General features: G+C 41.2%; 1 protein-coding gene across 1 annotated transcript; it reads left to right on the top strand.

Moving 5' to 3' along the window:
* The first annotated feature begins 196 nt into the window (after positions 1-196).
* arsh (arylsulfatase H) lies at positions 197-8,580 on the top strand. Its single transcript, XM_068572503.1, has 11 exons — positions 197-204; positions 1,595-1,744; positions 2,712-2,833; positions 2,945-3,067; positions 3,647-3,849; positions 4,737-4,957; positions 5,208-5,344; positions 5,504-5,641; positions 5,761-5,920; positions 6,359-6,480; positions 7,808-8,580. Exons 1-11 carry the CDS (start codon positions 200-202, stop codon positions 8,203-8,205), a joined length of 1,779 nt encoding a protein of 592 aa, XP_068428604.1. The 5' UTR covers positions 197-199; the 3' UTR covers positions 8,206-8,580.
* Positions 8,581-10,979: the final 2,399 nt, after the last annotated feature.

Genomic DNA, 10,979 nt, shown 5'->3' with positions numbered 1-10,979 from the left:
TCATCATCACCATCCTCATCCTCAGGAAACTGAGCAAAGGAGGGAAGCCGGTGTTGAAAACGAACTTTCCTTCTGCGCATTTACTCCACACGTTAATGCAAATGTCGTTGAGCGCTTAGAGTAGTCATTACAGTAAAGGAATCGTAGGAGGAGATGAGTCGCGTGCTTTTAGTTTTTTGAAACGGTGCCGTGAGGAGGTATGAGGTGAGTTCATGCGTGGCAGGTTTACCGCTGCGCATTTCAGACAGCACGTGTAACGTCTTAAATTAACAGCGCAATGAGCTTCACATTGAAACCAAATGAGACGTCACTCCAACGCACAATGTGTTGCATTTAAGACCATGCACCGCCGTCACACCAGGCAGCACGACACAGAGAAAGCAGATTTTTCCGGGAGAGAATACTAAGCGGCAGAAGTCCATGTCGCACCGTTAATGGAAGGCGATTTGACCGCACATTGGGTTTAGCTCGACGCCATATTCACTGGGGCTGTTCAAATGTGGCATGTGATAGACGTCCCGGTTGAGTGAAAGAGGACCTATAGTTTTATAGTTTTTACCAGAGGGAGGCCTTCCCGGGGGCGTTGCAGCCTGTTTCAGGGGACGGTCATTGAAAGTATAGAAATAATCTTTGTGAAGAGGAACTTTCCAATGTATGGGATCCCATTTCTGACACTGTGATGAAACAATTCGGATCCTGTTGAAGTATATCATAACTATGACTTACTATCTCATACCAAATCGAAATGATTAAGTCGAAATTATGAGATAGTAATACTAAATCCAAATTGAGGTAGTGAAGTCATAATTCTGAGATAGTACCTCATAATTATGACTTAGAGGATCTTAATTCTTTTATCACAGTGCTGGATATGGGCATCTATAAAAAATACTTAAAAATATATGACACCATGGCTGACAGTCAACTTTATTGGTATTGCTTGTCGGAGCAGTGTAAAGCATATGACACACAGCTGTCACTTTCTCAAATAATCGTGTGTATGTTAAATGTCAGAATATAGTGAAAACTAAGTTACCAGAATCAAAGTGAAATGTTGAGTGTCTCCAACAATCAAAAAACAAATACTTTCTATCGTGATTCAGAGGAAATGAGCAAATGCTCACGTTTTGGAAGTTTAAGCTGCAGAATGTTGGACTTTAGAACGAATGATTTAAAAGGCCAGCAAGTTGGATTCAGGGGGATTTATTGCCTAAAATGGATTATGATATTCAGAATGTTTTCATTAGAGTCTAATTAGCTTCATCTTAGAATCGTTGTGTTTACGTCATATGTTGCTCCAGATACACAGAACAGACACACCAAGCACTCTATACTTAAACTTCTGTGCTATTTAATATGCTGGAAAAATATTTATCCCAATACATCTGAAGGCCATCATAGTTATTCAACACTAAAGGGAGCCGAGTGGAGGACTATTCATGGTTACAATTGGCAACCTCACTGTTCGATGCCACTAAATCATACACACTGCTAAAGGATGCTCAAACGTGTTGGTTCTGAGGATCAGTCTAATTGTTTCAGTAGTATGTCGTCCAATATAACTGCCAAATCCCTTTTAATCTTTCACCCTAAGGTTCTGCCTGTTGGCACATCTTCTTCTCTCCCTGCTGCCAGGGAGAGAAGTCACAGGAGAGAAGGCAGACAGGAAGCCCAACTTTGTTCTTATGATGGTGGACGATCTGGGCATCGGTGATTTAGGCTGCTACGGTAATGACACCATCAGGTCAGTTCTTAGGAAGGTGTAATTCCTCTTTCTTTTCCTCTTTTGCTTGTCTGCTCTATTCTTTCTCCTTTCTGACTTCACCTATTCATTAACATCTTCAAGCGGGCTATGTGTTCAGTCGTGTTTGTGCGTCTGTGACAGAGTGAGTGTGCACCTCTGTGTATGTCCATGGCTAATCTCGCACTCCAGAATATTTTGGGAGCTCATCCCCAAAGACCTTGTGGTTGCGGTGACTCAGACTTACTCAAAACACATTTTTTTTATTGCCTGTTTTATACTTCTATTAGTGGCCTACTTTGCTCCCCACGCACTACTTTTAAACTGACTCTTGTTCGGGAGGGGTCGCTACTGAGAACACAGCATCCATGACCCTCAGCCACTACTGTGTGTCCAGACACACACTAGGGCCAAACACTAAGTACACTGTTATTGTTATGAAGCTAACGGAATCACCAGTGCACACTCTGCTGTACCTCGCCGGCACTTCGTGAGTGTACCTTTGTGTTTTGGCACGATAGTGGAGTGTATTGAACGACTGCAAGCCTATTGCTTGCGTAACCTGGTATAAACACAGGTGTAATAAATGAAGTAAATTATCGTCACGGTCATTTCAATAAGCCGGCAGGCACAATGCCATGGCCCTGGCGCACCTAAGTCATTCAGGACCATAATTAGTGTTATTATTAACACCTGTGTTTGCCCTGCTATGACATGTCAAATGGTTGCTGAGAAAAGGACGTACACTGCAGCGATCGTTGCAGACACACCTGGTGGAGATCTGCACTCTAATGAGTACACCTCTAGTTAACATTGTCTTTTAGCATCGTAACAGCCTGCTTATTCCATCATGTCTGTGCTACGTCTCACTCTGATGTGCTGCCTAGAATTCAATGTATTTCATTCCTTAACTTTATGCCTCTGTTATGTCTATAAACTGTACATATTTACACTTGCTCTGTCTCTGTAGGACTCCTAACATAGACAGACTTGCTTCTGAAGGGGTGAAGTTGACTCAGCACATTGCAGCTGCTCCCCTCTGCACCCCGAGCCGAGCAGCTTTCATGACGGGGCGCTATGCACTCCGCTCAGGTAACAAAGTTAGTGCAAAAAGGAGCATCTCATCTTGTTTGTACAGCAACGTTTGACAATATGACAATGTTTTATTTGTTATATTTTCTCTCCATGTTGTCTGTTGACTAGGGCTGGGAAGCACCGGCAGGGTGCAGGTTCTGCTGTTCCTCGGAGGTTCGGGGGGGCTTCCACGCAGTGAGACTACCTTTGCCAAGAGGCTGCAGCAAGAAGGATACACCACCGGCCTCGTGGGTAAGATTACTTCATGTGATCATTTATTCTTTGGTCTTCATTGTGAAATGTCTCCTGCCCCTCCTCAAGACTACAGAGTTATGGACTCTTCAGCAGGTCAGATGCTCAAACTTCCTCCAGGTGTTTGAAGCTGGGTCAGACATGCTATGCTTGACACTATTTGCAAAAAAAGATGCCCAACGGTATCAAATTTTAATATTGTAATTACTGCAGAAAATATGCAAAATTGTGTTGTGTGAGCCCAGTCTCAAGATTCAAGAGTTCCAACTCCCATATACACTTATAGATCTTTCAGTTGCCAATTAAAAGACAAAGGTGTGTGTGTGTGTGTGTGTGTGTGTGTGTGTGTGTGTGTGTGTGTGTGTGAGAAAGTACAAGGAAATCTTCAAATCCCTTCTCACTTCACCTCAGGTTTTGCTGTTTTGTGCAAGTCAAAGAAGGATTCCCTTGAAATTAAACAACTTGGGAAAACGAGAGGCTGCCATGTATATTTACAATCATTACGTCTCTCCTCTTTGCTTTTGAGTGTCCAGTACTCTATCTATATCTCTCTTTTTCTCTCTGTGTGTGTCTCTACAGGTAAGTGGCACTTGGGTTTGAACTGTGAACACAGAGGGGACCATTGCCACCATCCGAACCAGCATGGCTTCAGCTACTTTTACGGCCTGCCGTTCACTCTGTTCAATGACTGTGTGCCCGGAGAGGGAAGTGATGTCATGGCAGACCTCCAGCACACACTCAGAAATCTGACCATGCTGCTTGGAGTTGGACTTTTCACGCTGGTACGGATGAATTGTATTTATGTTTAGGTGTCTTGCCCTCGGAAAGATCCATAGAGGCATATCATATGAGAAAAAGATGGAAACCCCAAATGAAAACCAGAGAGATAAGGTTGGGTTGCCAGACAAAGAAGAAGAAATTGGAAAACAAAGATTTGCTGTGCCATTTACCCCCAAGCAAAATAACTAATGTGTCATCAACAAGGCATGAACCACATGGTTAAAAAAAAAGGATGTGAACAAAAGCTGCAATTGTGAAAGTCAAAGTCACAGCAGCCTGTAACCTGTTTTATGGGAAAGCAAAGTAGCGTAGAAACCAAACCTCAATGAGGATTTGGGGATAGTAGGTAGCCACAGGTTAAAAAAAAGAGTTTGATAAGAGGAAAAAACTATTTTCAGACCATTTAAATACTGTACAAAATGTATGAACAGAGTATACATTGTACTGTTTGTTTCACTGTTGAAAATGAGTAACTTATTTGGGAATGGTTTGTGATGCCATCTCGTGGCTAAATCATAGCATTGCGGTCCCAGACAGTCCAAAGTGTCACGGTACCACAATGTTACACGTGAAATGCAATCGAGTGCAGCTCTCCCGCCGTAGCTCCTGCAATTGTGGAGATGAGAATGAATAATATATTAAAAACTTGACATATTTATACATGCAGTACATGGTAATTATATTTCCTCTCAAAGTGTATATATTATCTATATATGTTATGGATTTCTTGATATCTTTTTTATTATTAGAGTTTTAAATACATTATCTACCTGCATTGAAATGTCTGAATTTCATACAGTATCTGTGTACAGTATGGCAGTGGGTTCATTTGGTGCGTGTGTGTGTGCTTTGTTTCTATATGCAATGGGTATGTGTTCTGTGTTTTCAGGTGTGCGTCCGTGTGTGTGGCCTCCTTGAAGTCAGGCTGTGGCTATTGGTAGCGCTTGTTTGTCTCAGTATCCTAGCAGCCGCTGTGTGGTATACCCCCTTTAAACACCTGCAGACATGGAACTGCATCATCATGAGAAACCAAGAAGTGATCGAACAGCCAATGACGGTGGAGACACTGCCGCAGAGGCTGCTGGGAGAAGCACAACGCTTTATAAAGAGGTACATATGTTGGTCTGAAACAGAACATATCATTGCCAGCTTAAACCCCTGCATATGTACTGCACCGGGACTGTGTCGATATGTTGTTTGTTTTTTGGATATTACTGGAAGTGTTTGGCAACAATAAGTAAGCTACTGCATATCAGGAAGTGGCGACACTGTTTACGAGATTTCTTGACACAATAATTAAAGACTGTCATCGTGTCCTTCGTCGTACTTGACATAAAACCTTCTGTCGTCTTCTCTTCAGGAATGTTGATCATCCGTTCCTCCTCTTCCTTTCATTGGCCCATATCCACACGCCACTCTTCAAAACACCTGCCTTTGCTGGCAAAAGTCGTCATGGTCGCTACGGTGACAACCTAGAAGAAGTGGACTGGATGATCGGTGGGTATATATTGGCATGCATCGCTAAGCATTACATACTGACCTCTGGTTTGAGTGTCGTAAACGGGCCTGACAGGATTGTCCTTTTAACCAAAAGGAAAGTCAGAGCAGTGGCTCTCTTTCCAACCATCTATAATGCTTTATGAATATGTTTTTTAGGTAAAATGACAGAGACAGTGGATTCCCTCGGCCTTGCCAACAATACTCTGATGTACTTTACATCAGACCATGGTGGACACCTCGAGGATGCTGATTCCATCGTTGGCCAAAAAGGAGGCTGGAACGGCATTTATAAAGGTAGACGGCAATTTACGCTGTTCTGACAGACAATTATACAACGTGCATGTCTTTTTCACTGCATTTACTGCAACAATTTAGCTATTTTGAGCTAATTTTTCCTAATTACTACCTTATAGGTGGGAAAGCCATGGGAGGCTGGGAGGGGGGGATCAGGGTGCCTGGTATTTTCCGCTGGCCTGGCAGACTGGCAGCTGGAAGAATAGTGGACGAACCCACTAGCCTCATGGACCTGTATCCAACACTGAAATATTTGGCCAAAGACACACAACCAGACAAGTAAAGACTATGTGCACTTTCTTTGTATTGCGCACACTCTCATTCATTGAGTCGTATTTGTTTTATTCTTGGAAATGATAAAAAAAAAAGTACACCAAACTATTTTTTACAGTTACAAAAAGAGGCGAGTAAGAGCCATACAATTACTCTACACTTGAGCCTAATCACTGAGGTGTTTTACAGACGGATGATTACATTGTGGCTCCAGAAGCACCTCATTAACTAGAAAAGACCGGACACTGATTTAGCTGAATTTGCAGGCATTCTAGAGGACAAGTTTGCTATTTACTTTTTTTTTATAGAAAGTTTGTTAAAGAACTAAAGGTTAACTTAAAAGTCTAGGATCTCTTTGCATGTACGGTTGTCATAATGCTCTCTCCCTTGATTTTACAACACACTTGTGTATCTCCCTATGTCTTAATTGTACCTCTCTCCCAGACAATCTGATGGGTTTAACCTGATGCCGCTGTTGGAGGGAAAGGTAGAGCGATCAGAGCATGAATTCATGTTCCACTACTGTGGAATCTACCTGAATGCAGTACGCTGGCACCCACCTGGAAGTAAGTTCACACACGTAGACAAAGAGAGGCACTCAATCATTTAGCAGACAAATATGTTGACTTTTGTTTGGTCTGCAGAACAAGCCACCAATGTTGCTGTGAAACTCAAATCAAACAGCATTCACAAATACCACAGAGTGGAGCTAAAATAGACCAAATGCTAGTACTTAAGTAAAAACCTAAGACTAGATATGTAACTGCATTAGCTTAAACACCTATTGTAATATAAGTGTATGATTAGAAAACATGATTTAATAAAATATTTAGATTTGCCTTCAGTTCATGTGTCACATGCAGGCTCATTAGAATATACCGCCCCCATCTCAGTATCTTCACGCACGGCTCTGAAACTATGACTGCGGTTGAAAAGTCCTTTTATGCTTCGGAAGGTTCCCAACCGAGTGAAATGACCCGGACGTATATCTAAATGGCCGCAATGATAAGAGCTGTTCAAATTCTCTAAAGGCTAAGGAAAGTGCTTCAATGCTTTCTGCTGCTCCTTTAGCAGAGGAAACACTGGACCGTCCCTTCCCAAAAGATACAAGACAATGCCGCCCCACAATTCCTTGCGGCCGCCACATTTAAAGTGACACACCATCCGGCCGTCCACGAAAACAAACAATTTGCTTTTCTAGCAGTCATAAACTAATTGATTTATAATGATGAATATGAATAGCTAGAGACAACCCTTTTGTTTAATTGTACATATATATATTTACTTCAAACATAAGAAATAATACATAAATAAATAAAACAATAATACAACATTAATGAATAGCAAACTGTCCAACAAATTATCATTCTCAAAAAGAAGAAGCATCATTATTTACGCTATGCCTTTGATAGATTATTAAACTGTTAAAAAGCTCTTTATGGAGCCTGCATGCAGCAGAGTTCTAGATTTCATGGTGCCATGTTTTAACTGCGCTTTTTGTAGTCCTGCTTTGTAGTTTCACCATGCAAACCTACGTCAGTGACATCCGCCTTTGTACTGTAATTACTTGGTTTAGTGAAAGTGCAGTTTGATTCTTTAATCAACGTGGTTGTCTTTTCCTTCCCCTCATGAATTCTTCTTCACATTTTTCCTTGACCCTTCGACTTTTTCCATAGAGGTCAAGGAGAAGTGTTTAGGAATAGACATTAGGAGGTTGTTTTGGGAATTTCCAACCACAGCTCATGTTTTGTCTCGCAAACAGGGCAGATTAGATTAGAAATGAATATTGTTTACATTTTAGGTGTTCAAACCCCTGCCATGCTAATCAGGTCCAGTTCTTGTTTATTAAACGCTTCTGATCCTGATCCTGATCTGGTGTGTGTTTCCATCCAGGTGACTCGGTCTTCAAGGTGCACTTTTTCACTCCTAACTTCTCTCCGCCGGGAGCCGGCGGCTGCTACGACACTAAAGTCTGTCGGTGTCACGGAGAACACGTGACGCACCACAACCCACCGCTGCTGTACGACCTGTCCTACGACCCCTCGGAGTCCCGCCCACTGAGCCCTGATACTGAGCCGCAATATGCCGAAATCCTTGAGCAGACCACCAAAGCAGTGGAGAGACATAGGGCCACCCTCACACACAAGCAGGCTCATGATGATGCTCGTTCGCCCCCCAACGCAGATGTTGAAAGCCAGATGACATGGGACAGGATTTTGTGGAGACCCTGGCTTCAGCCCTGCTGTGGGACTTTTCCCTTCTGCGGCTGCAAAGAGGACACAACACATTGAAGTGTCAATCCCACAGATACCATTTGATAAGTTTATTTGAGGGGAATTGTACTTTGAGATGTCTGGAGTCTTTAGTTGATAATAATTATAACTATAATCAAGTAAAGAAAAGAAGAATTGTTTTTATATATAGCCTCAATCACAATATTGTTATCTATTTTGATGTTGGATATTAATTTCAGAGACATTTATTTAAATTAGATTCAAATATGGAATGTATTTTGTGCCAAAACAGCTCTGATATATTTAGCTGGCACAACTGTGAGCACCAACGTGTTTTTTAATCATATTATTTCTGGAACAGCTTAAGCAGGTTTCTATAAATTTGGAGCAAATGTCCACTTTAGGCTCAAGAATAAACTGATTTGACCAACATCATTCCTCAAGAATATATAGATAGATGGATGGAATAATGCCAATTTTACAAAAGAAATAGTGCTAAAAAGGTAGTTTTGACTTTGGCCTTTAGAGGGCAGAGTCTGACTGCTTGGATGAAAGTTAGCTTGTGTGTTTGTGTGAGAGGGTGAGACTGCAGCTCAGTTCTGTCACTATGGGCTCTTGTGTGGTATTAATTCTGTCTAAATAAGTCTTAGATACATGAGCATGTGAAGGACATAGCATTTTGATATTGCTTGAAAAGCAATTAGCTGCAAGTGAGAAATGGAATCCTTTCCCTTATCTGTGTTTGCTTTTAACTAGTGATGAGAATAGTACCTCCTTAAAATGATCCCTTCTCTTCTTCCTTCTTCTCTTTTTCATCCAAATTGGTTTTCTGACAATAAAAAACCTTTCAGATCTCAGAATGAAAATTCTGCATCCACACTTATTTATGCATCAGGAATGTCAAAGCACAAGGTCATCGGTAGATCAGCATTGCTCAAAGAAACTGAGGCAGGGGGGGATGTTGTCCACCAGTTGTGACCAAAATGACACCCTGTGGCTCCACAAATCTTCAGTATTAAAAGAGTTAAAAGCCTGGGTGAACTCTTTCTTCATCAGTGTCATCAGTGTTGATTAACATCATCATCAGCGCTCGTTCTTGTCTCCCTCCAGCAGTGGCTGGCTGTCAAAACATAAAAGTTTGCGAGACTAGAGTTCTCCTTTCTTCCCTCTTTGTTTCCTCTTCCTCCATCTCCTCAAACTGCTTGATTCATCTCCTCCTCCTCCCTTCTTCTTCCTTCACTCCCTCCAGACATTTCACCTACATGTGAAAGTGAGGAGGGCACTTTCATCATCACCATCATCAATGTAATCATTGCCATCACAGTTATAGTATTTAGTTCTTTCCCTCCAGCAGAGCCCCTGTAAATCAAACACTCAGCAAGTTCATTACACGAGCCACTCCATTATATCTCTGACGGTAAATCATGCAGCCGGCCATGCATCATGACATTTGGCTGTACGTCAACGTTAATGATGGCTTCTATGATCTAATGTTACGGCTGTACATCATGTCTCACACACAGACACACACGATAGTACACAACTGCGCACACCTAACCACACAGAAACACATGCACGTGTGCACAGACCCGAATGCACACACATGCTCACAGTATATATATATATATATATATATATATATATATATATATATATATATATATATATATATATATATATTATGTTGTTTTGAACAGATCAGTGACTTTCTATAAAGGTCAGTGTTGTGGGAGTGGCCATAAAGCATTTTTACAACCCTCTTACACACATGAACACACGTATGTTAATATTGCATGGCAGCGTAAAGACAGTGGAAATGTATCTCTTGTATGAAGCAGGTTTCACAAACAGTAACAGCTAAGGGACTGTTGTTGCATTGTTCTGCGAAGGATAGAGGTCATTATCGAGATGACAGAGAATGTTTTTTTTAAATTAATATTGTCAGTTAACTGTGGCAGAATATCCTTGCTGTGGGAAATCACTTTTCTATCTTGGCAGTTAGTTTTCACTGCCATCTAAAATGAATGGCTATGTGAAGCCAAGATGATGTTTGCTGTATGTACCTGATAAACAACTGAAAGGATGGTTTTGGAGAAATATGTGCTTTCTTTAAAAGTTGAAAGAGCAGAATGATACCGCTCTCACGTCAGTGCTTTAATGAGAACACTTCCCAATTAACCAATTTTGTCAGTGCTTGTACACTACACACACATGTGGGTTTCTGGTGTGCCGACAAACCCACAAACTGTGAAATAAGATGAAAACCCAGTTGTGGTTTATTATGAAACTGCGGGTATTTAATTGATTAGTCATGGAAAATAAGAACCATGTCACTTTTCTTTTCAAATGAAGCTGCAAAAAAGGTTGTTGCATGATGTGTTAGGAAGTTAAATTGGAGACATTGCATGTCCTGCAATGTGTTTATTGCAAATCCCAATGTAGATGCTGACGCAACATATTGTGCACTTCCATTCGGGTTTCTGGAGTGCAAACCAACCTACAAACTGTGTAGACAACCAGGTCTGTTTTTTTCTCTCTTGATCAGCGAAGCATATGAATTAACAATTCATTCAGATTTGGCTCCCCCTCCTATGTCACATGTGAACACACGTATTCAGACAGATAGTATGAGAAAAATTAGTTTTTTTGAACAACAAAGCATGTAAACATGTTCTAGTAAGAAAACTATGAACCTGAAAATTAGATTATATGTCTCCTTTAGGTGTTAAACTGGATCTGGGAGGCAAATAGCTTATAGCTGAGCATGAAGCATGCCGGGTTCAGTCAAAAGTTAAAAATCAATTACACCACCTCAGAAGCTTAGATTGTAT

The sequence above is a fragment of the Clinocottus analis genome, unplaced genomic scaffold (genome assembly GCF_023055335.1).
Source record: "Clinocottus analis isolate CAN_PGR_092001 unplaced genomic scaffold, fCliAna1.0.p SCAF_12, whole genome shotgun sequence".
Taxonomy (NCBI): domain Eukaryota; kingdom Metazoa; phylum Chordata; class Actinopteri; order Perciformes; family Cottidae; genus Clinocottus; species Clinocottus analis.
The sequence above is the reverse complement of the archived record's forward strand: the minus strand, read 5'-3'. Positions and strand labels throughout refer to the sequence as shown.